We start from the raw sequence: 25,032 nt of genomic DNA on the forward strand, positions 1-25,032 counted from the left end.
TTTTAAAAAGAACCCCTAAAACAGTAATTTAACATGAATTTTACTATCTAACGAGACCACTGATTCATAAAATGAAAACAATAAACAACGTACTGCAGTCACTCAATCACCCAATCAATGAGTAGCTGAATTGGGTTCCCCACAGTCACAAAAACAAAACAAAAAAGAGCCGCAAAAACAAAACCACAAAATAAATAGCATAAACAGACCCCAGCATAACACTCAGAACAGAAGTGTAACACTCAAAACGGAGCATGTTCGGCTTCCGAAAAAAGTTTGCCAACCGGAACACTTACTTTTGGGTTTGCAGTGTTTGGGTTCCAAGTTGTTTGAGTACCAAGGCATTTCAGAACCAAGGTACCACAGTATTGTCGAAAGTACACTCACAAGTTACTCCTAGGTGTCCACCTGTTGAGGCAGTTGTTGCGACAGAGAGACCCCTGCCCGCCACAACCTCAGCTTAGGTATCTCTACCACCCGAGCTCCACGCAAGCAGAAGCAGACTTCACCTGCATGTAACCTCCTCCTGCTCCTCCCTCTTCACCCCTCTCCTGGTCCTGGGAGACAGTGGAGCAGGAGAGACGGGAGCAGCAGCAGCAGGAGGTGTGGAAGGCTTAGACTCCCCACCAGCCTGACCTCTCTCTTCCTCCTCCTGCCCTGTTCTTCCCTCTCCAATCCTGCAGCTTCTCCTGCCTCTGGCTCTCGTCTCTTGGCTGTCACACATTCCCCCAGATCGACACATTCCCCCAGATCAGCTGGGCATGTTTAGCCTGGAGAAGAGGAGGTTAAGGGCTGATATGATAGCCATGTTCAAATATATAAAAGGATGTCACATAGAGGAGGGAGAAAGGTGGTTTTCTGCTGCTCCAGAGAAGCGGACACGGAGCAATGGATCCAAACTACAAGAAAGAAGATTCCACCTAAACATTAGGAAGAACTTCCTGACAGTAAGAGCTGTTCGACAGTGGAATTTGCTGCCAAGGAGTGTGGTGGAGTCTCCTACTTTGGAGGTCTTTAAGCAGAGGCTTGACAACCATATGTCAGGAGTGCTCTGATGGTGTTTCCTGCTTGGCAGGGGGTTGGACTCGATGGCCCCTGTGGTCTCTTCCAACTCTAGGATTCTATGATTCTATGACGTTCCTTTCTTCCAAGTCAGTCTCCAACCCCTCCTTCTCCTGGTGCCCCCTCCTCACTGTCCGGCCGGTCCCTGAAACGGGCGCCCCACAAACCACAGCTGGCCCTGCCGCCACAAAATTCCGCAGCAAAATTCCGCTGCCTTCTTACTGCCAGGCCCATTTCTTGTTGGAAGGTTCAGGACAGATAGAAGAGAGTATTAATTTACATGTAGCTATTTAAATGTAACACGGGGGGTGCTGTGGTCTAAACCACAGAGCCTAGGACTTGCCAATCAGAAGGTCAGCGGTTCGAATCCCCGCAACAGGGTGAGCTCCCGTTGCTCGGTCCCTGCTCCTGCCAACCTAGCAGTTCGAAAGCACATCAAAGTGCAAGTAGATAAATAGGTACCGTTCTGGCGGGAAGGTAAACGGCGTTTCCGTGCGCTGCTCTGGTTCGCCAGAAGTGGCTTAGTCATGCTGGCCACATGACCTGGAAGCTGTATGCCGGCTCCCTCGGCCAATAAAGCGAGATGAGCGCTGCAACCCCAGAGTCGGCCACGACTGGACCTAATGGTCAGGGGTCACTTTACCTTTTTTTTTTTTTAGTTAAGCTATGGCACTCCCTCCTACAGGAGGCAATAGGGGCGAGCAACCTTGATGACTTTAAAAGAGGATGGGGCAAACTCATAGAGCCGAGGGCTGCTGATGGCGACCATGCTAAATAATAATAATAATAATAATAATAATAATAATAATAATAATAATAATTTATTATTTGTACCCCGCCCATCTGGCTGGGTTTCCCCAGCCACTCTGGGCGGCTTCCACAGAGACCAAAAATACACTAAAATGTCACACATTAAAAACTTCCCTGAACAGGGCTGCCTTAAGATGTCTTCTGAATGTCAGGTAGTTGTTTATCGCTTTGACATCTGGTGGGAGGGCGTTCCACAGGGCGGGTGCCACTACCAAGAAGGCCCTCTGCCTGGTTCCCTGTAGCTTTGCTTCTTGCAATGAGGGAACCGCCAGAAGGCCCAGATGGAGCAGCCTCTCTCTCTACAACAATAGGAGGTATGGAGAGAGGGATTGTTTAAAGGCACTTTCCTACTGTTTGCCCCCTAAAGCCCGTCGCCCAAAAGAAGGACATAAAAGGTGGGGTCATCAGGTGTGTGACTGTACATCTGAGAAACGAATATTGCAGGGCTAGAAAAGATGAATGAAAGGGCAACCCAAGAGGGCATCGTGGGCATGAAGGAATTTCCCAGTGAAGAAAGGTGACAACAGTTGGGGCTTCTGAGTTTCCGGGGAAAGGTGAGTTAAGTGGGGGGGGGGGAGACATGACAGAGAAGTCGAGAATTATGTTTGGTGTGGAGGAAGTGGATAGGAAGAAGTGGTTTTTCTCTCTCTTTATAAGGCAAGAGGTTAAGACCATTCAATGAAGCTGAACATTAAAGATTCAGGACAAAAGGAAAGTTTTCCACACAGCACAAACTACGGAATATCGTTTAACCACAAAACCACGATGATGATTTTATTAAATGTATTAGTCGCAATTTTGCCATGGCAACTCAAAGTGACTTGCAATATTATAAGCAAAAAACCAAATACATATCTATATTAAAGTCAGTACTTTTTTTAAAAAAATCTAAAAACAGTTCCATTTTAAAAAAAACACTCTATTACTGCTGCAGCAAAGAGAGCAAGTTTCTTATCAGGAGCCCCCTTGGTTTCATTGAAATAGCAGATTCATTACCTTTGAGGTAGCCCTGATTTTAAGAGAATTTAACATTAAGTTATCCCTGGTTGCTTCTTGCCAGACCAAGAGTCACAGCACACAGAGCCAAACACAGCCGGCTATTTTTACTTTTTTTAATTCCCAAAATTTAAATCCTACTTTTCCAAAGTGGCATATGCACACACACACACACACACACACACACACACACACACGGTGCAGCTGGATCCCAGCTGGATTTGAAGATGGAAATGTTTCTGTCCAGTATCTCTCCAGCAAGGGGTATTTGCCATTTGAGAAGTCCTGCCTACTCACCTGTGGTACTGAACCCCAAAGAGGAGGAAAGAGAAGGCGGGAGAACATTGAAAAACATCCTTCTCAGTGGATTTTCTGTGAGTATAGACCATGTCATGAGACAAAACAACAATCTCAAGAGAGATATATATGGATTCTCAGCTGCATGAGGGTTACATCTCAATGGGATACTTGTCCAAGCCCTTGCCCCATCTCACCTTCTCTCCCAAGGGACAGTAGCCTTTGAGGAAGTCTGAGCACACCTCCGCTTTCCGGGAAACGTAGACATGGCTGTAGGGACAGTCACTGTTGTTGCAGATCCCTTTCAGGAAATAAGAGCACACAGGCATCTGAAAGGACAAAGTCAGGAGGGAAGATGATTTAGTGCCAGTTCCAACCCCCAAGTCTGACAGAAAACCATCCCTGCTATAAAATGAAGGCCACAGTCTCCCACGCCCACCAGATTTGATTCTGGTGTGGTTTACACATGCATCTCTTACGCTCACAACAACCCTGCCAAGCTGGCCACAAATATTCCCATTTTGCAGAATGCAACTTGCGGAGAAAGCAACTTTCTCAGGGCCACCCAGGGAGTCTCATGAGCAGGCAGCAAATTGAGTCTTCTGTTTGCTTGTGACTTCCATACCTTGTGCAGGACTCCTACAAGAGAGCCAGGGGCACCACCCAACTCAGTCACCTTCATAACTGCTCCCTGTAGTGCACATATTATGCATCTGATAATTTATACAGTGCTTAATTACAGCGATCTCTAACTCCATACCAAAAAAAAAAACACCCCACCATCCGTTAGAACAATAACATCAGAAACAAAGAAAGTCAGTAGGCACCAGAAGTTGAACCTAAAGTGTCCAGATCAAGGGAAGTCATAATACCACTCTATTCTGCCTTGGTCAGACCCCACCTGGAATCCTGTGTCCAGTTCTGGGTGCCGCAATTTAAGAAGGACGTTGACAAGCTGGGAGGTGTGAGGAGGAGAGCAACCAAGATGAGCAAGGAAACCAAGCCTGATGAAGAACAGTTGAAGGAGCTGGTTATGTTTAGCCTGGGAAAGAGGGGACTGAGAAGTGACAGGATAGGCATCTTCAAATACCTGAAGGGATGCCACATGGAAGATGGAGTAAGCTTGTTTTTTCCTGCTCCAGAGCCGAGAACCCAAACCAATGGATTCAAATGGCAAGAGGGGTGATTTCGACTAAACATCAGGAAGGACCTTCTGTTGGCAAGAGCACAGCGCCTGTCTAATATTCAAGGGGGAGGGAGTTCCAAAGGCTAGGTGTCATGATATGACACCCAAACCTCACCAGACGAGAGTAGCGATGGGCCAAAGGGTACTTTGATTCCCATTTTTGGCATCTTTGAGAGAAACGTCTTTTGCGGCAGCTTGAAGCCAGATTCTGGCCATTGTTTCCTCCAGTTGGTGGGCAGGACTCCACAGGACTCATTGCTCCCGCTACCTTTGTTCACAGGTGCTGGTGATGTGAAAAAGCACATCAAAACCAATCTGTGCGCAGAGACAGATGTGGGGCCGCCTTGAGCACTCCTGCCACAAAGCACAAAACTATACCTTCTGCCAGCTGCTGGGTAATTAAAAAGGAATTACTGGCCTGCTGTGACAATCCTCCTCCTCCACCTTTAGTGGCTACTGGAGGCGGAGAGGGGCTGCAGCTCAGGGTGGCAAAGCGCTGCCTTTGCAGGGATGGAAACACTAGGACTGCTGGTCAGCCAAGGAAGCACCTGTGGCATCCTCCAGCTGTTTTGGACTACAACTCCCATCAGCCCCAGCCAGTATGGCCATGCTAGCTGGGGCAGATGGGAGTTGCCGTCCAAAACAGCTGGAGGGCTGCTCCAGGGTGACTCTGCAGAGAATAACATTAAATAAGAATATTCCTATTTCTTAAAAGCATCTTGCTCCTGAGTGTACCTTCCAAGGCCCAGACTCACCACATGGCTTGGCTCGCCTTACCCCCAGAGTTTCAATTCCACGCTCTCCCTCTTCCCTTCCTGGCTGTCCACATGGACACAAAAACCGGCTGATTGCCCAGTGAACAGAGCCACCGCTTCTGCCAAGCGCCATGGCCTTAAGTCCTGCAGGTTCAGGGATCCTCCGGCCAGTATTTACAGATGTGCAACAAGCACGGGCGACACGACGCATGGGGGAGGGAACTTTCCCCCGAAGGACGTATTAGGGCTTTAACTGAATTAGTTCACTAGAGTGAGAAGGAGGAGGAGGGAGGGGAGAGAAAGAGGACAGGAAAATGGAAGGCTAAAAGCCACGCAAGAAAGAAAAACAAAGAGGGCTTTAAAAGCAAAGAGTTTATTTTTAATTGTCTTTTAACTGCAGACATTAAAATAAAGGACAGGGCTCTGGGGCTGCCTTCTCCTGTCGGCGGTGGCGTGACCGTAAACGATTCCCTTAATGTAGGTTTTGATATAGAGATCAAATTAGCTCTAATAAAAAGGGATAATAAAGGCAGCTCTTATGCAAAACTCAACTCCTCCCAGCTGTCAAGGCTGAGCCATTACCAAGAGGAAGCGCCGTTCTCGTTTCAATTAACCTTGTTTGCACCCCGCGATGTCCGCGCAAATAACAATAACATTAATGCAAGGCGCTGCGGCCATATTAGGAAGCCCCGAAGACGCGCGCATGCCTTCCCGGAGCCGGCGGCTAATGAACCCGAAACTCGACGTGAATTTCCAAATTGCTCACAACAGAGTTTTGAAGCTCTATTAGGGAGAAAAATGCTGATTCTTGTCAAGTCCCTCAAGGGGAAAAGCTGTTGCAACAGCAGCCTGCTCCAGCCCAAGTCTTAGCCTCGTGCTAACCTCTCGCATCCGCAAACTCAGCTGCGCTGGCACACGGGGAATGGCAGGGGGCTGGCGGCCCCAGGGATGGTGGGCAGCAAACTGGGGGCCACAAGGAAGTCTGCCCGGGAGGGCCGGGCCATTTCTCCACTACGCCCCACCCTCCAAAGAAGGAAAGCTGTTCGATGCTTCAACTCTTCTTGTGCCATATTCTCAGAAAACCTATCAAAACTCTTCTCTTTTGCCGGGCTTCTAAGGCAGCCAGAGATAATAGTCCCTTCTCTTCTCGTTTTGCCCTTTTCAGGTAAAAACAAACCAATTAATTTTGAACGTAAACGTTTGCGGATTTCCTTTTTGATTTAGTTCAGGACTCTGGCAGCCTTTGAGACACTGTTGGACTACAACATGGGTGCTAGCTAGAGGCTGATGGGAGTTGTAGTCCAACAGCCTTTGGAGGGCACCAGCTTGCGCTTGACCCCCGAGGAGAGCTGGCTGAGGCTGATGGGAGCTGAAGTCCAACAGCATCTGGAGGGCATCAGTTTGACGTAGGAGGACCAAAGGGCCTGTTACACAACTGTATTCCACACACACACCCCACGAATACAAACCTCTAACCATGTTTGTTCATACAATCTGCAGAGCAATCGGAGGCCCAAGAGGCGTTTTTGAAAGTCAACCACCTCTGGAAAGGCCTGGGCCTACCTCTGTCTCCATTCCAAGCCAGGCAACTTGGTGGGACAACAACGTCAATGGACTGGCTGCAGGGCCAGTCCAAGGCATTTTGCTGCCCGAGGCAATGGACAAGATGCCTGGCTCCATTCCATGTACAAAACCCTCCAAAACTGGCTGTCAAAACCAACTCTGACACTGGCAATGTCCTCGGCGGTCTCTGAGGGCAGCAGGCTAGCTTAGGCGGCACACAGCAGAGCACACAACACGTAGCTCTGTCCTAGGGTTGTCGTAGGGTTGCTTTTTAGAAACTTCGCCTGGACGCCATTTCCAATGGAAGAATCCCGGGAAATCCTGGGCGCAGGGCAGCCTTACTCTGTCCACTGTCCCAACACCACCTCCAACATCTGCACCTCCCTCTGTCTCAAGGCCCTGGCTAGGCAGAGCACAACTTTAGAATAATTTGTCTGCTGCTTGATTGCTCAAAAATCCCACCCTAGGGCCTTAAGGAGAAGGGTAAGTAATAAACCAATAACCACATCATTCCACGGCATGTGTTCCCTTCCATTTGGTTTGCACCCCTGACGCTCTTGCCAGAAAGTGCTTGCGCACCGCCTGGTCTCCCTGAGGGTTTGCGAAAGAAATGGACAGACAACAGAGGGACTTCTCAAACTCCATTCCCAGTCGGAGGCAAGCACATTTGCTCTTGGCAGCAGCCAGGAGGTGGGGCAATCGTGTATCCAGACCAAAAAATAAATAAATCTGTTCCTGTACTAAACTCAAGACACAGGATAAGAAAGCTACCTTTAAAAGAAAGGGCTTGTTTGGAGACAGTGGACTCCAGCCAGGCCATTTGCAGCGAAGCCTGAGCACAGCAGAAAACCGCTTTCTTTTGCGGTAAGGATTAACTCACCAGCCCCTCTCTTTGGGTTGTGCTTTGATAAATGAGGCGAACATCACCTTTCCTGGTAATCGCCAGGTTAACAGGAAGCTACAGGAGCGGGTGCCGAAGTCCCCACTTGCCTCCGGGCAGCCGGCTACCCCTGGGCTATAAATCACGGCAGAAAGGGCTCTGAGCTCAGCAAAGGAAGGGGAGGCCGTAGCCTAGAAACTCCCCAACTCAAAATACAAAGTAAGAAGTCCACTCCTCTCCCCCAACGCAGTTCGCTAGCACGGACTTGCTTTGGGGAAACCACACATTGAACCACAAGTTCGGGGGAGGGGGAGAGGGACTGGGTGCCTTTAGTTTCCCATTCAGCACAGCACAGGGATGGGTTACTCTGTGCTCACAAAAAAGGAGAACGGAATTCTGCCCCAGGCAACCTGCATTCTGTGCAATCTCAGAACCTAGGTAAATTAGCAAATACGCACGACTCTCCGGCTTTGCCATATTTATTCTGCAAATGTTTTCCAGCGGTCGACATTATTTATTCTGGGTTTGCTAGTCACAGGGAGGGGGGGTGGGGACATGGGAGCTTTGCAGTCCTCCCCCCACCCAGCCAAAAAAGCATATTTAGCTACCTCTCCGGTTTCTGAGATTTAAGCATGTTTTGCTCACACAGCTTTAAGCATCTCTTCAAAAGTAATAAGGGCCAGAAACCTGCTTATCTCCTGTTAGTGAAAATGGAAGTTCTCAGGAAGCTGAAATGCCGCACCTGATACCATCTAGGAGCCGTCAGGGAGGGCGGGAGGCAGAGAGCATGAAGTCATAGTTAATGGCCTGACTGGGGCCAGCTGAAAACTTTTTTTTTGTTTCGGCCAGCCTACCCAGACATATAATTTAGCTACCTCTATCTCTTTTAAAAGCTGTATTGATTTTATCTTTGTTTGTAATGACGATGGTTCTCTGTGTATGTGTGTGTGTGTTTAACAACAATGGCTTCATATATATTTGTTCTTAATTGGACTGTGAATTTGAGCTGTGTTTTATCCAAAAATTTATTTGTCCCTTGGTTGGAGAGCTTTTCGATCAAGCTGGTTATAAATCTACTAAATCAGTCATTCCCAAACTTTGGGGGGGGGGGCCCTACTGCCCCCCTTGGTTCCATCACCCCATCCCATGCCCCCTACTCTATAAAGAGCATTATTCAGAACAGCGGTTTGCACGACCCTCTAAGGAAGGTAATAACACAATAAAATTCAAAACAGTAACAATGAATGGCACATTTATTCAAAATCAAATTAAAACTATTTAGCTTAATTATGTCAACAATGTTAGTGAGCTTGATCCAGCAATACCCATTTTTCAAAGCCTGGTGTTCATTTACCAAAGCAATAGTAATTTCCACCTCCAGCATCCCCCTGCCGACCCCTGGCCTCTTTGCAGCCCCTGCCCTCCCAGGGGGTGCTACCTCTGGTCTAAATAAATAAATCTGCACATACGAAAAAGCAGCCCCCTCTCTCCCAATACGGGTCACGCTCTAGAGGATGGAACTGTCCTATCCTGAATTCTGGGTGGGACAATGAGACCTGCACCAGGAGTTGGTACTTCAAGGAGGCTGGGGAAGAGACTGGCCATCTCCTCCCTCCCAAACTTTTCCCTTTTGCTGCTGCCAGCCTCCTCTGGGGTAAAGATCCAGCAGCCATCTGCATGGTCATCTAGCCTGGTGAGAGGACCCCTCCCCTCTGAACTGTATGCAAGCCAGGCTTATTTTCGTTTTCACTCGCTTTGCTTTTTATTTTTGCACTTAAACCTTAACTGTTTTGTTTGTGTTTTTGTAATATTGAATTTATTCTGTTTGTTAAACTGCTGATTTTTCTCATTTTTTAAATTTACTGGCACGCTCTTGAATATTTGCATTCTGGTGTTTTGAATGTTGTCTGTAAGCGGCTCTGGGCACAGCGCATTGTGGAACAGTGGCATCTAAGGAAACTCAATCAATCCATCCCTCATCAAAGGCAGTTGCCGTGATCTTCAGAAATGGGACCCTTTGCTTCTGCCCTGCTTGCCACGAGCCAAACCGTGCCGCCAGGTGCCATCCAGCCTGTTGCCGTGGCAATCGGCACAGTACAGTATGTTGTGATGCGCTTCACCTGTGCCGGTGGGCACCTCGGATGCGGAAGAAGACAGCCCACGTTGCCCTGACCTGCTTAATGTGCTAAAATACTGATACATCACAGAATCACAGAGTTGGAAGGGACCCTGAGCAACATCTATTCCAGCCCCTGCAATGCAGGAATATGCAGCTGTCCCATCCAGGGATGGAACCTGCAGCCTTGCCATCATCAGCACCCCACACTAGCCAACTGAGCTATCAAAGCAGCCTAAGAGACCTGCTTTGCTCTCACGATGGGAAGCAGCCCCATGGCGACCCTGAACAGCTTTTTCAAGCCAACTCCGAATGAATACTGTCAGGGTACTGCCATCGAGGAGGACGCAGGTGGCGCTGTGGGTTAAACCACAGAGCCTAGGACTTGCCAATCAGAAGGTCAGCGGTTTGAATCCCCACGACGGGGTGAGCTCCCGTTGCTCGGTCCCTGCTCCTGCTAACCTAGCAGTTCGAAAGCACGCCAAAAAGTGCAAGTAGATAAATAGGTACCACTCTGGCGGGAAGGTAAACAGTGTTTCCATGTGCTGCTCTGGTTCGCCAGAAGCGGCTTGGTCATGCTGGCCACATGCCCCGGAAGCTGTACGCTGGCTCCCTTGGCCAGTTAAAGCGAGATGAACGCCGCAACCCCAGAGTCGGCCACGACTGGACCTAATGGTCAGGGGTCCCTTTACCTTTACCGCCATCGAAAGGGGGGAGGGGGGCAGAAGCATACAGACATGTTGCTCAGCAGTATCACTTCATCAGGGAGTGGTGAGAGTGACGCTTCCGGCGAAACAGAGGGGGAATGGAGGGGCGAAGTGAGGCAAAGGCTCACAGAGGTTATGGTGAGCCCTAGCAACGCTCCCAGCCAGGTTGATAGGGAAACAGGCATGCAGCTTCCGTCGCCTAGTTTTCGCAAGTGGGTCAAACGTAAAGATAGGAGGCAGAGACTTGGGGTGTCCGAGTTCTTATGCTGGGGGGGATGGGACCGGAAGAGCCCACTCCCAGAATTTGCAAGGGACTGAGACAGACATGAACTTTGGGTTCCTGCACTGTACATAGTTATGCACTTAATAAAACCTGTAAAAGGCAGGTCGGAGTCCTGGCGGTTTACTTGTGGGCAACCACCTGTATTCCTGACAAATACGTTGTTTCAAACACCTCCCCACTGCAGCCCCCTCCCTCGGCACCAGACTAAGAGCCAAACCAACCTTGTCTTTCGAAACCTTGTGCGAAAAGGGGCAGGTCCCATCGGTCTTCTTGCATGTACCACGGAGAAACCTGTTGAGAAGATGGAGAAGAGGGAGGTCTGAGGAGCTTTGGAGGGAAGCAGATGACAACTGGAAATTTTTGGCAGGGGGGAGTGGTGGAATTCAACCGTTATAAATATATTTCCGCTTGCCGTGCGGAACAATCCTCACTCTCCAAACCCTGTGAGCTGTTTTGGCGGTTCTCCTGGCCCCCTCCCCAGCTGATTTCAGGGGGTGCACAGCAGAAGGAGCGGGGAGCCCCATTGTGTGAGTGGAAGCCCTTGCGCATGGCTTCCGCTGATGTTGCGCAAAGCAATTTCAGCTTCCATCAGCATGAGTCAAAGGCCAAGCGCAGATATTTCTTTGGAAATTCCAAAGATGGGACAGGCCCTGTCGATTTCTGCAAAGCTCCCACGGCCAACTTAGGCCAGTTTCAATTTGCTGACATGTTCGCTTAGGGCGGCGCTTGCAATCGCAGACAGCTGTGGCCAATGTGTGGATTATACATGTGTATCTGATGCACGCTGGATGCAAATGGAGTCGTGCCCCTTTTTGCCTCATTAGCTTGGTTAATCCACCATGTTCGGGCACAACAGCACTGTCCCTTCCTGGGGCTTCTGGAAAGGAAGATCATTTACCGTGTACAGACGGCCACCTTTTCCGGGTCATGGATGTAGGGGCACCTCTCGCCGCGGTTGCATTTGCCAAAGCGGTTGTAGTACATGCAGTATTCCTTCTTCTTCTCCTTTTTCTGCTTGGCCTGGCGGATGATGGCCAAGCTGCGCTGGACGGCTCGGCTGCAGGGAAAGAGAGGGACAAGCAGCTCACTTCAGCCCCAGGGACTATCATTCTTAAAACCACATTTATTAATTTTTTGTAAAAGACAAACGGTACAAATCGTAACTGACAAACGCATGAGGGAATGCCTCAGAATTACAGCAAAATTAAGTAAAAAATAACTAAGATTTAAACAAATAACAACAACAACGTGTGTTTAGTATGATTGTTCTGCCCTCTTTTCTTCCACAATGTGCAGAGCAGAGTTCCCAAAATACTGGCCCCGATCTCTGCTGTCAAATCTTTTCACTGTTAAAAGTTCCATAAACTAGCATACACTTTGCTGGTACACTTGGGAGCCTCTCTTCCCGCATTTATAATTTATACGTCAAATGCTAAAACCCTCAAAGCGGGTTATTAATTAATTAATTAAATTTACATACTGCCCCTCATCCAAAAATCGCAGGGTAGTTCATAAGATAAAAATACAGGAGATATTTCCTGAAGTCAAACCAGACCAGATAAGAAGTGTATTTTCTAGCTATCCCTTTGTGTAGACAGAGTTTGAGCATTAGCTTTTCCAGAATGGTTTTCAGGAATGATGGAAGCGGCAGTCCAGTAGCATTTGGCAGGTTTCCCTAGGACAGGGGTGGCCAACTCTCAAGAGACTGAGGTCTAGGTTCAGAATTAAAAACTGACAGTGGTCTACCCTCGTTTTTTGGGGGTTCAGCTCAAAGTTGTTGAAAGGGAGAAAAGCCCCCCTTTTTTAATGCAGTGATACCTTCAGGTTGAGTGTTTTCAAGTTACGTTCCACGGTTACCCAGAAGTAACAGAATGCGCAGAAGCAGCAAAATGCAACCCACGCACGCAGTCGTGTCTTACATTCTAATCAGGATGCGAATGGGGCTCTGGAACAGATCCCGTTCACATCCAGAGGTACCACTGTAAAAATGTTTTTGGGGTGAGTTCTGTTTGGGGGGGTTAAAGGCAAGGGACAAAGGGGTAAAGTCACTCACAAAAAGATCACTAAGGGAGCCAGAGATCGACCGCGATCTACCAAAACCTCACTGGGATCTACCAGTAGATCGCGATCGATCTGTTGGATATCCCTGTCTTAGCACATCACTAACTGCCGCCTCACCTGCCACCTCCCCAGGCAAGGAGGCAAGAGAGGAAACTGCTGCATTTCAACACACGATACATGCCTAAAAGTAAGCCAGGCCTGCAGCTTTCGCTCTCCCCATCTGATCCATTTCAACTGCTTTTTGTCCCGTCCCCCCACCTCAATAACTGGCAAAACGCCCTCCGCCAATCCAGCCCTTGGGAGTGGGGTGGAGAAGAGAAAGAAGGGACGTCGTAACAGCCCATCACGCCTCTCCGTCTCATTGTCACTCGGTCAGACTACAACTTTTCGAGATGGCACAAAAGAGTTTCGGGGGCTTAGCAAAACAGCCAGAGAGATTCCAGAGCTTCCTGGATTAACAGGACACTTGCTCTGTTCACATTTTGGGGACTAGCGTCTCTCCTCTAGAGGGAAGGAATACAGACCTTGCGATGTAGCGGCTGGTGGTCGACCGGTTCAGATAACTGGATGGGGAATAGCCAGGGGAGCCATGGGCAGAATCCGGCCTCGCCGTTCCTGGAGAGAAGGAGAAAGAAATGGGATGCTAATTAGCCCTCGTGCGGATACTACAGAAGTTGCAAAAAGGAGCTTGATCTACTGATTTGCAGGCAGGGGGGAGCCATGCAAAATTCCCGGCAGGGTAAATAAGTGCATCCTGGTTGGGACAAGGTGTTGCCGCCACCTTGCCAGCAGCAGGAAACTGCCAGGTGCCTGGCTGGGGATCAGAATAAATAAGGCCAGGGACTCAGGAAACATTGCAGAAAGGCACAGGCTTGCCAGCGATGTGCCATTCCCATGTCACAACATTTGGCAAGGACCCACCTGTATGGCAACAGCGGAGGAACTAAGAGGGCTTGTTTTGTCTTCTATTTATGTTTCCTTATTCAAGGCCTTTGTCTCCTGCCTCCAAGGGACACGGGTGGCGCTGTGGGTTATATACCACAGAGCCTAGGACTGGCCGATCAGAAGGTCAGCGGTTCAAATCCCCGCGACGGGGTGAGCTCCTGTTGCTCAGTCCCTGCTCCTGCCAACCTAGCAGGTCGAAAGCACGTCAAAGTGCAAGTAGATAAATAGGTACCGCTCCGGCGGGAAGGTAAACGGCGTTTCCGTGTGCTGCTCTGGTTCGCCAGAAGCGGCTTAGTCATGCTGGCCACATGACCCGGAAGCTGTACACCGGCTCCCTCGGCCAGTAAAGCGAGATGAGCGCCGCAACCCCAGAGTCGGCCACAACTGGACCTAATGGTCAGGGGTCCCTTTATCTTTACCTCCTGCCTTCAGCAAACTGCCTTGAGACAAAGGAACAAAGGATACTGTGAAGCTGGAAAAGGTTCAGAAAAGGGAAATCCCAATGATCCAGGGGGTGAAGAAACTCCATTATGAAGAAAGGTCGCAGCGTTTAGGGCTTTTCCCTTTAGAGAAAAGGCAAGCGAGAGGCAATGGGATAGAAGTTTATGAAATTATTTACGGCATGGAGAGAGCGGGTGGAGAAAAGTTTTCCTCCCTCTCTCGTAACGCAGGAACCCTTGGATGCCCAACGAAGCTGGACATGGGAAGATGCAGAACAGAGAAAAGGAAGGACTTTTTCATGCTGCACATAGTTAACCTATGGAACAGGAGGCAGCGATGGTCACCGACCTGGGTGACTTTAAAAGAGAACTGGACAAAAGCATGGAGGGGAAGGTTATGGTTGCTCTGCTCTGCCCCAACCATCCCGTTCTCACGGGGGCTAAGCAGAGGCCTGTGGGAAATAATAATAATAATAATAATAATAATAATAATAATTTATACCCCGCCCTTACCAGTTCAAAAACCGGGCTCAGGGCGGCTAACAACAAATTTAAAACACTTAATTGTAAAAGCAGCATAAAATACAGTATAAAAACATAAAATTCAAAATTCAGAAATCAGTTTAGGGGAAATAAGCATTAGATAATCCCCAGGGCTAGCTGGCTGAATTGGTTCTACTTGGGCCAGCGAGGAGACCAGGGGAGAATTAGCTGTGGGGTCTCAGAGTGGGTGATCTTCATAAAAGGGGAGGGGGAGGGAAGGAAGGAAGGAAGGGAGGAAGGGAGGGGAATAAAAGATCAGGCTAAGTTCAAATTGAAAGCCAGGTGGAATAGCTCTGTCTTACAGGCCCTGTGGAAGGAGGTTAAATCCTGTAGGGCCCTGGTCTCATGGGACAGAGCATCCCACCAGGTCGGAGCCATCACTGAGAAGGCCCTGGCCCTGGGGGAGGATAGTCTGACTTCCTTAGGGCCTGGGACCTCTAAACTATGATTGTTCATGGACCTTAAGATCCTCTCCGGGGCAGACCAGGAGAGGCGGTCCCGTCCCGTAGGATTTGAGCACAAGAGCTTCTCCCATCCTGTGGTTGCCACCAACTGGCATTCAGAAGCATTGCTTCCTCCCCCTGTGTCGGCCGAGTGTGGCCATCATGGCTAGTGGCCCAAAACAACCCTCTCCTCCATGACTTGGTCTAATCCAAGGTTTTAGGGAGATGGAGCAAGGGATCTTCAACATGCAGAAAATTTGGGTCTATGAGAAACTGGGAGCTGAACTGAAAGGCCTTGTTTCCAGAAAAGAGTTTCACGCCATCGTTACTTATTTACATTGTGGCTCCCCCCCCCCCTTCTCAAGCATGATGGGGAGTTTCCTCCTGCATCGTTCTGCCCTGCACCATCAGCCGAGACGTGTGCCTGAGCGAGGCAGGTGGGGAAGAGCGTCATTCCGTCGTTCACCTGCCAACCCGAGTGTGTTCCCGAGTGAGTGAGTGGAATTTGATAGCGTGTCAATGAGCACTCTCTTCACCCGGGCTGTCACGCAGCCCGCTGGTGACGGCACAGGCCCATCTGTTCCATGTGCAAACAAAATTGCTGGCGCAGCCGCATTCCCGGAGCATCGCTGCCGATCAGAGGCGTCAACCAAGCCCAACCGTGGGACAAACTCCTCTCTCCTCCCCCCACCAAGACAGGCAGTCAGTGCAAAACATCTGGACGGCCCCTCACAAGATGGGACCCTTTGCCATGGACTGGACTTGTCGCCTTGTGCATCTTCTTCTTCTGGGATGTGGCGAAGCATTTTCTCCCCATCACCATCAGGACCACCATCACAAGATTTTCTCGCCGTGGGGATTACGGCAATACCAGCCAGGGATCTTTAACAAGTGCTACCTTCCAGTTGTTAGAAAGCGCTCATAAACTAGCCTGCTCAGGAAGAAGCACTAAAGCAAAAGATAAGATGGGAAGCTGGGAAAGATGCTAAAAAGTTCCAAGCAGACTGTCAGATGCTGTTGCGCTTGCTCGAGAGTAACCAGGCAGGACTCCGACCTGTCTTTTACAGGCTTTATTTTGGTGCAAACTATTTACAGTGAGTGAGAGTGAGAGCTGGACCGTAAAGAAGGCTGATAGCTGAAGAATTGATGCTTTTGAATTCTGGTGCTGGAGGAGACTCTTGAGAGTCCCATGGACTGCAAGAAGATCCAACCTATCCATTCTGAAGGAAATCAGCCCTGAGTGCTCACTGGAAGGACAGATCCTGAAGCTGAGGCTCCAAGACTTTGGCCACCTCAGGAGAAGAAAAGACTCCCTGGAAAAGACCCTGATGTTGGGAAAGATGGAGGGCACAAGGAGAAGGGGACGACAGAGGACAAGACGGTGGGACAGTGTTCTCGAAGCTACCAGCATGAGCTTGACCAAACTGCAGGAGGCAGTGGAAGACAGGAGTGCCTGGCGTGCTCTGGTCCAGGGGGTCAAGAAGAGTCGGACACAACTAAAGAACTAAACAACAACAAGGCTTCCTCAACCTCGGCCCTCCAGATGTTTTGAGACTACAATTCCCATCATCCCTGACCACTGGTCCTGCTAGCTAGGGATCATGGGAGTTGTAGGTCAAAAACATCTGGAGGGCCGAGGTTGAGGAAGCCTGGTCTGATGCCATGAAACGCCACGATTCACAGCGGCCCTCCAGACCCCTGTCCCCTCATCCCAAGCAAAGTAAAGAAAACCTGTCATGAGCTGGAGGGCGGGAAACTCTGTTCCAGAAGATAAGCGCAAATGTTTTTCCAGCTACTGCATCTTGAGAAAGAAAGAGAACTAAAGTCATTCCCTCCCTCCTGTCTGGCTTAGAGAAATGAATGGCTAGAATTTTTAACTAATGAAATAGAAACCGATAGATCAATAGCTGGAAGCCAACAGCTTCATAGCTGGGCTTTCATTTCATAAAAACGGCCTAATTTATTTATCTCTGCAGGAAGTGTTCGCAAAGCTGCGTTCAAACTGTTTAAGGAGCCCTCTTGCCTGCTGTGGACCTGCCTTGGGGCCACAGGAACTTAATAAATAAATAAAATTATGATAACTACTCCCAGGGAGCAAGCCCCACCAGAACGGAAGGAGTTTGGCCCACGGTCCTTTGAGGCACTTCCAGGAACCATGTTCCTTTCAACGGGGGCTGCATCAAGGCCTTTTATCAGTGTGTGATTACAGTATTAAGCAGGGGCTCGGGTTCAGGAGGTAGAATCATAGAATCGTAAAGTTGGAAGGGACCCCGTGGGTCATCTAGTCCAACCCCCTGCAGTGCAGGAGTCTCAGCTAAAGCATCCATGGCAGGTTCCACATATACACAAAAAAGACATGTACCCGAGCCCTTGGAACCACTCTGCAGTTAGCGGGTAATGGGGGCAGAGAGAAAATCTCCAGTACTCACTCCAGGAGAACGCCAAATGTGAAAAAAGCTTTCAACAGTTAAAAACATTAGGGGAAACCAATTGTTTAAAAAACAATTAAGCATTGTGTGTGTGTGTGTGTGGGTGGGTGAGTGGATTTAGATAGATATAGGTACAGATATAGAGATAGGATTGTCAACTGTCATGTATGATCTACTTGATTGTTTTTAACACTCGATTGGGAGCCGCTCAGAGTGTCTGGGGAAACTCAGTCAGATGGGCGGGGTATAAATAATAAGTTATTATTATAATAATATTATTATTGATATTCCTGCATTGCAGGGGGTTGGACTAGATGGCTCTTGGGGTCTCTTCCAACTCTATGATTCTGTGACACTAAAAATCTATTAAAATCTATTAAAATCATACAAATAACTACAATAAAAAGAGCACGGCACCCAGTTCCCCAAAGCCTGTAGGAACAATTGCTGCTAATAACACATAATAATAAATAAAAAAAGTATTATTATTATTATTATTATTATTATTATTATTATTATTATTATTATTATTATTATAATACAGCGTGGCTTACATGCTTAGCAACCCTTTCAATCCACCCCAACCCCGGACACCACCATTCCAGCCTCAGCAAGACGGTCTCCTGTTGAACTTTGCCTTGTGCAAAGGTCACCCGGTGCATTTCTGCGCAGGCTCTTTGCTCACGGGGAAAATGGGCTGCGACACTGGCATGGTGACATAACGGCAAACAAGGCACCATTGTGCATGGGGAGGTCAAGGCACAGTAAACACTGCAGAACCACCTCCAGGGTAAAGGCAGCAAGAGCAGAACTTAGGCAAGCCAAAGTCTTCAGCACCTTGGACAGAGCACAGGGTTCTGGAATGGATGGAAAGCTACAGCCAGAAGGACAGTCTACCTTGGGAGCCAGTCCTCTGGTAAACCAACATCCTTTGGCCCAGAAGGACTTGGAGGGCCTCTTCCCCACCTGTGCCCTTTCGGACAGGTCAAGGTCAAGCAGCACGGCAAAAGCCAAGTGCAACATTAATCTGGGGTATGCAAGGTGGGTCCCTCCAGGTGTTGTGTCCTGAAACCTCCATGAGCCACAACCAGCATGGCTAATAGTCTGGGATGATGGGGGTTGTAGTCCAAAACACCCAGATGGCACCACGTTGGCAACCGCTGCATCATTCCATCTTCCGCCCCCAAAGAAACGGAATTCTGCAACCTTCAAAATCCTGCAAACTTGCACGCCTCTTCCTTTGCCTATTTTAGTCTTCTGCCGCCAATTACAGGGGGACGTATTATGTAACACTGATCAGAAGAAATCCACACACATTGAAACCTACTTTTGCCTTCCAAAGGGCTGGAAAGTCGCTTTAAAATAAAAAATATAAATATAAAAGCTGCCATGCCCTAGGACGTTGGGTGAAATTCAGCGCCATACTTATACAACCGTATTAGCAAACTGAATTATCTCTCCTCCTCCAATGCACTGTTCTGGGGGTTCTCTTCACCCTCCAGAGCAGATTAGGAGGCAGTGCCAGGGGAGGGGAGAAGCTGCCGCCACTGTACCAGGTTTGCTGAATCCGACCTGCTGAAGTAGCTGTGATTCCTGCATTGCAGGGGGTTGGACTAGATGACCCTCAGGATCCCTTCCTAGTCCACAATTTTACAGTTCTATGAGTTCAAGAAAATGTCCCGCTCAGATCAGAACAGGTTACAGCAGCCCACAGAGAAAGGTCCCTGTTCTCAAAGGAATTAGAAACTAAAGTAGGAAAGAGAAGCAGAACTGAAAATCTGCTAATGTTGAAAACAAGTATATCTAATTAATAATCCCTGCTCTTCCAGATATTCTTACTTATAAACAAAATGTGCATTGTTTTATCCTTATCACATGCCTGCCCACCCCTGGAGCTCCATCCAGAAATATTTTTCCATAACTGTAAAGCAACATTTAGCCAACATTTCTAATCTCTTGTTTTTGAATTGCCGTACTGCTGGCTTTTATTGTTCTTGGATTTTGCATTCTGCTGCTCTTATTGTGTTTTTATTATTCTTGCAAGGCACGGCGCAGTTTGTTTGTTTTCAAAGGGCAAAAGAAAAAGGCCTCTCAATCACCCACAACACAGATAGACTCTCTTTCGCCACGGCTGCAAGTTGTGCCCCCTGGCTCTCCCCACCTGCAAGAAAACTATTTGCATCTAAGCGAAGGCACTGCCACTCACATGCCCAAATATCAGTTGCCTGATGAGCTTTATTTGTGTTGCAATGAAGCATGGTGACCCAGCGGGGGCAAGGGTCAAAAGGAGCATGTTGGAGCTGGAAAACTACGATGCCTCTGACACCCAGTGGCTGTGAAGGCAATTTATGTCCAACAAATATTTTAAAAAACAAGCCTGTTGTGCAAAAAAAACCCCACCTTCTTGCCCTCAGAGAACTGAAACACACCACGCTTAGGGGCTGTGGCAGGGTGGGGGGTAAGGCTTGGCTAAGCGGACTTGGCTGCAAGCGAACAAAATGCCTCAATGACTGCGCGCACACACACACACACACACACACACAGCTCTGTGAATTCATTCCAAGGACTGAAGAGGGAAAGTAGTTAGGCTTGAAGAAGATCTGCTATTAATCATCGCCATAATCATGCATTTAATGAACACGACAGTTCCCTCTCCCTCTGGAGGGACGCGGAGGTTCTCGCAGCAACAACCGCTTTGCGACGCACTCGCCAGAGGATGCCGAGAGCCTGCCAGAGCAGGACGCCAGTGGCGATGCATCAAGGCGCAGCACGACACCCTTTCCGTGGGCTGAAGCAGGAGCCTTTCGAGACGAGGCACTGTGATGCAGACTGGGCGTCCTTAAAATAGGGGGATTTCCTCGACACGCCATTCACATCCAGAGCCCTTGTTGGCTAGGCAGGGCATGGCTGGGATGTTCAGGATCGGGGCCTGGGAAAAAGATGTGGAGGTAGATGTGGAGGAGGCCAAGGCAGCGGACCTGAAACGTGTCCTTTCAGCCTGGGATCCTCAGCAACCCCGGAAACCCAATGGGTGCAAGGCAGGTTGCAAAAATGCTTATTATAGGCCAGGCCAACCACCGGCGCTGATTTTTCAGGGATCAGGAATAACCACACGCCTTCCTCCTGCTGCTTAAGATGCCTCACTAAGCCAGCGCAGAGCACCTTACTCAGCCTCCAAATCTACCTGTGATCTACCCTTCCTAGGCGTGCTTGCAGTTCCAGCAACAACAATCTTACAAGGTGGCCCTCAGAAGCAGATACAGCCCTTAGGAGATGCTTCCCTATCCTATCCTATCCTATCCTATCCTATCCTGTTCTATCCTATACTGGAATGCATTAACATATTAAGAAACACCAGCATTTAGGCATACACATTTAATTGAAATATATTTCTTGGCATTTTTATATATAAAGTTGGGACTGTTGACATAAGCAGAACCCTAAGTATAGAATGGAACGAACTGTCTAGGGTACTCTAAAGCAAATGCTTTTGAGGTTATCATAAAAGCATAAGAAGAGCTTGGCTGCTGGATCAGACCAAGGACCCATCTTGTCCAGCATCCTGTTCTTGCAGCATCTGACCAGACGTCTCTGAGAAACCTTCAAGCAGGCCTTGAAGTTGCAGGGCTGGGAGGCAACCAGAGGGCCAGAGAGAGTTCTGTGGGATTTCAGGGCAAGACGGGCAGAATCCGGAATTCAATTATTCTCTGTCCAGCTTGAACCCTCCTTCTCCATGTGCCAACATTCAGACATTCAGAGTTTCTCCAGTCCCCACAAAGGACGCTTTTTGTCTCTAGACGACAGCTTCGAAGAAATCTCCATAGGTGAAGGCAAGGCCTGTGAACACATTTACACCCCGGCTGCAAGATCCTTTAACACAACCATCGAGAAGGAATGGGAACGTGTCAACTTGAGTCATTACCACTGTTTACTAAATGAACTCATCCATGCGCCATGCGCCTCTAGTGACTATAGCACCCGTTGCTGGAGCTGAAAGTTGACGAGAGCTCTGATAGGTCCTTCTGAATATTCAGTTCCTTCTGCAAAAGGATTGATCTGAATCAACGCCCTCCAAAAAAACATTTCTGAAAACTTCGGCTTTGCATTAACTCTTGAACCAAGACGGCCTCTCAACCAAAGACAAGTTGACAAAGGGTGCAAAGCAACATCTTTGTTTGTGTAGGACCACTGGGAACGGGCAAATTGTGGGGACTCTGTTAGGAGTGAAAAAGGGGTGCCCCAAGCTTCCTGCAATTCAGCCGTATTTTTTTCCTGAGTAAAATGTGGCATACTTTCAGAATGTGCCAGAGCTTCTCAATCGGGTTCGAATGTCATGCAGAGATACAACAGGCAGCCTCTCTTGAGGGTGGTTTAATTGGGCTGCATCTTGGCATCAGGGACTAGATCTATGTCAGAAACCCCAATCCCAGGGACTAGATCTATGTCAGAAACCCCAATCCCAGGGACTAGATCTATGTCAGAAACCCCAATCCCAGGTCACAACAGCTTGTGTTTGAAAGGAGGTCAAGCCAGGACATCGTGCAGAGATGCAGTAGGAAGCCTCCTCCATGGGACCAGTTCAGGTGCACTGGAGGTTTTTATTAACAAACTGATTCCATGCGACACATGGAAGAAGTTCTCTTGTGAGCCTTGTTGTCCCCTGAAGGCAGCTTTGGGATCATAGCTGCACAATTTGCAACTGCAAAGAAACATCCCCATGTGTCTGGATTACATATTCTAAATTTAGAGATTATTTCTAAAATGCACCTAATTTTTATTTCATGTCATAGGACTGCTAAAGTGCCCGGGGCAGAGTATCATTTTACAATCCCTAAAACCCCTGAAGGCAAATGGAGACAAGCCACTCCTCTTACAACACACAGGCTTTTGCAACTGAAAACTACATGGTATTTTTAAAAAAATGATCTTTGCATCTTTAAAGTTTTGTTTGTCTGATATTTGTTTTGTTTCCCTTTGCTATTGGGGCTTCTTCATATTCCAAAATGGCCTAGGCTGAGATTAGACTCCACGTAGAACAAAGTGTGTCCATTGGGAAGATGCAATGCACAGAGCCAGATTTTCTGCAACCGCCTACATGACGATGCCATGGATGGGGGCAACACACAAGCAGCTTTGCGAACTGGAAATGCTCCTAGATGCAGCTTTGCTGACAGGGGCACTAACCTCAGAGCTCTTTTTATCCACACTTATTTAACACAGAAGCAGCGCCCCATACGGGACCTCCTCTCCCGGTCTGCCCTGCGGAGGACCTTAAGGTCCATAAACAGCAACACCCTAGAGGTCCCGGGCTCTAAGGAAGTCAGATTAGCCTCAACCAGAGCCAGGGCCTTTTCAACACTGGCTCCTTCCTGGTGGAACACTCTGCCCCATGAGACCAGGGCCCTGCGGGATCTGATTTCTTTCCACAGGGCCTGCAAGACAGAGCTCTTCCACCTGGCCTTTGGTTTGGACTCAGTCTGACCCTTATGTTGCCCTCCCTTTATGTGATCTATGGGCTACTTTTAAAATGAGGCTGCATTTTAAATTGCATTTTAACTTGTATTTTAAATTGTGTCCCCCCCCCCGTTCCCCCCTATTATGTTTTTACTGTAATTTTTACTGGTGTTAGCCGCTCTGAGCCCGGCTCTGGCCGGAGAGGGCGGGGTATAAAATTATTATTATTATTATTATTATTATTATTATTATTATTATTATTATTATTATTATTAAAGCTTTTGTTTCTGCAGTGCACTGCGATGAGTGCAAATATCCTTCAGGGCCGCCTGGAAATTACAGCTAAAGCAAAACAAAAACCTTACATGGAGTCAGGCCATCTAGCTCACCATTGTCTTATACCAGGCTTCCCCAACCGGGTGCCCTACGAATGTTTTGGACTACCACTCCCATCAAGCCCTGGCTGGGGCTAATGGGAAAGCACATTTTAAAGTGTCTGGAAGGCACCAGATTGGGGAAGGCTGTTCTGTTTCATGTGGACAGGCTCTGCCCCTCTGCTCAGCAGGCTCCCTTTGCCAGGTTGGACCAGAAGCCCTTTCCATTAATTCACCTGCTCGATAAAAAGCAGCAGCCCTTTCCTGCACCTGCCCTCTGCTTCACGCGGCCGCCTTGGCGCAATTTGTTCCGCTAAACCCGTTTAACGCGTGACCTCGGCACCTAGGAAAGGTATTCTTTTAACCATGAAAATTCCTTTAATAGGCCGCATTAGCATCTTGCATCTGCAAAGGCAGCCTTATGGCGAGCTCTGCCTTCTCCCCCGTCCCCCCCAGCAGCCCCACTTTCCATTTCAGAGGCCCGTGGCTTTAGTGCTGAACAAAACATTTGTGAGGCTGGCACCGAGGAAATTTATTTCTTTAATTATTACCCATTTAAGCAGGTCCAGCCATTTCCAAGCGGATCAGCACTAGCTGCTGCTGGGGGCTCATTTATTTTAACTCATCCAGCGGCTCAAGGGCTCCTTCCTTGCCGGAAGGGAAAGGCTAAATAGAAGCGCCCATTCCAACAACAACAACAATAACAACACACCCATTTTCTGTTGCTTTCTTACTTTCCAAAGGCTGCTTTTAAAGGCTCAGGTGCAAAAGCATAGGACTGGGCGCTACGTAAACACACACACACACACACACACACTGGAAATCTGTAGTCAAAAATTCGGGTGGGTAATTCTGGATTCAGGTGTGCAATTCAGCCCTCCCTGACCTTCCCCCCCTTCCCCACTCACAGCACAGGCTCCCTCTCCCCCCATTCACCCACCCCCTTTAGAAGTCACAGGCCCACAACCCAGAGGGGTTCCTTTCAGGAGCAGCTTCAGGGATTGAACAACACCCAGCAGGCAGGGAGTTTCAACTTTATTTTCACGGCACTGCGGCCTCCCCCTATGACTGCCCTACAAATTGCCTGAGACTTGGCGCTGGGGGCAACAATTTGAAATCAGAAAGTCGGCCGCCCAGCTGGGCAGGCGGAATTTAATCGCTCCGCTTCCCAGATTGTGGCCATAACCTTGTTGACTACAAAGAAGCGAGGTTACAGTGCAGATCTTGGGTTCTGCAAGAAAGCTACCCAAAGTCTCCTGGTTAATGCATTATATTACTCTGAGGGTTTGGCACGTCCGAGGAGGCTGCCTGAAGTAAGCGGCTGCTTCATATATCAGAATTTCCTGCACAGAGATTAATCTCCATGTAAGTGGAAGGGTCAGGTTGCAGGAACATGACACACGTGGAACCTTTCTGCCACAGATACACAGGCAAATCAGCGCTCCCAAGCCACGTAACTGCAGACGTAGTTCATAGCCCATGTTAGATCACTCAAGGATTCATCTCCATATAAGAAACTGAAACCTGCAAAGCAGCCCCTCAGAATGGGATTGCTGCAACAGGATGTGCTCGGTGCTTTTATAGGAAATAATAATAATATAATAATTCATTATTTATAACCCGCCCATCTGGCTGAGTTTCCCCAGCCACTCTGGGAGTCTCCCAATCAAGTGTTAAGAACAATACAG

The 25,032-nt window shown here is 48.5% G+C and overlaps 1 protein-coding gene across 1 annotated transcript in view; it reads right to left on the minus strand.

Moving 5' to 3' along the window:
• The window catches only part of ZC3H3 (zinc finger CCCH-type containing 3), a 271,724-nt gene that overhangs the window by 68,224 nt on the left and 178,468 nt on the right, over positions 1–25,032 (minus strand). Inside the window, exons 6-9 of the mRNA XM_083516620.1 lie at positions 13,241–13,331; positions 11,554–11,712; positions 10,877–10,946; positions 3,363–3,494 (exon numbers count right to left, since the gene is read on the minus strand). Coding sequence (XP_083372746.1) covers positions 3,363–3,494; positions 10,877–10,946; positions 11,554–11,712; positions 13,241–13,331 — 452 coding nt within the window. The remainder of the gene's footprint in view (positions 1–3,362; positions 3,495–10,876; positions 10,947–11,553; positions 11,713–13,240; positions 13,332–25,032) is intronic.

The sequence above is a fragment of the Podarcis liolepis genome (assembly GCF_965112155.1).
Source record: "Podarcis liolepis genome assembly, chromosome: 8".
Classification (NCBI taxonomy): Eukaryota; Metazoa; Chordata; class Lepidosauria; order Squamata; family Lacertidae; genus Podarcis; species Podarcis liolepis.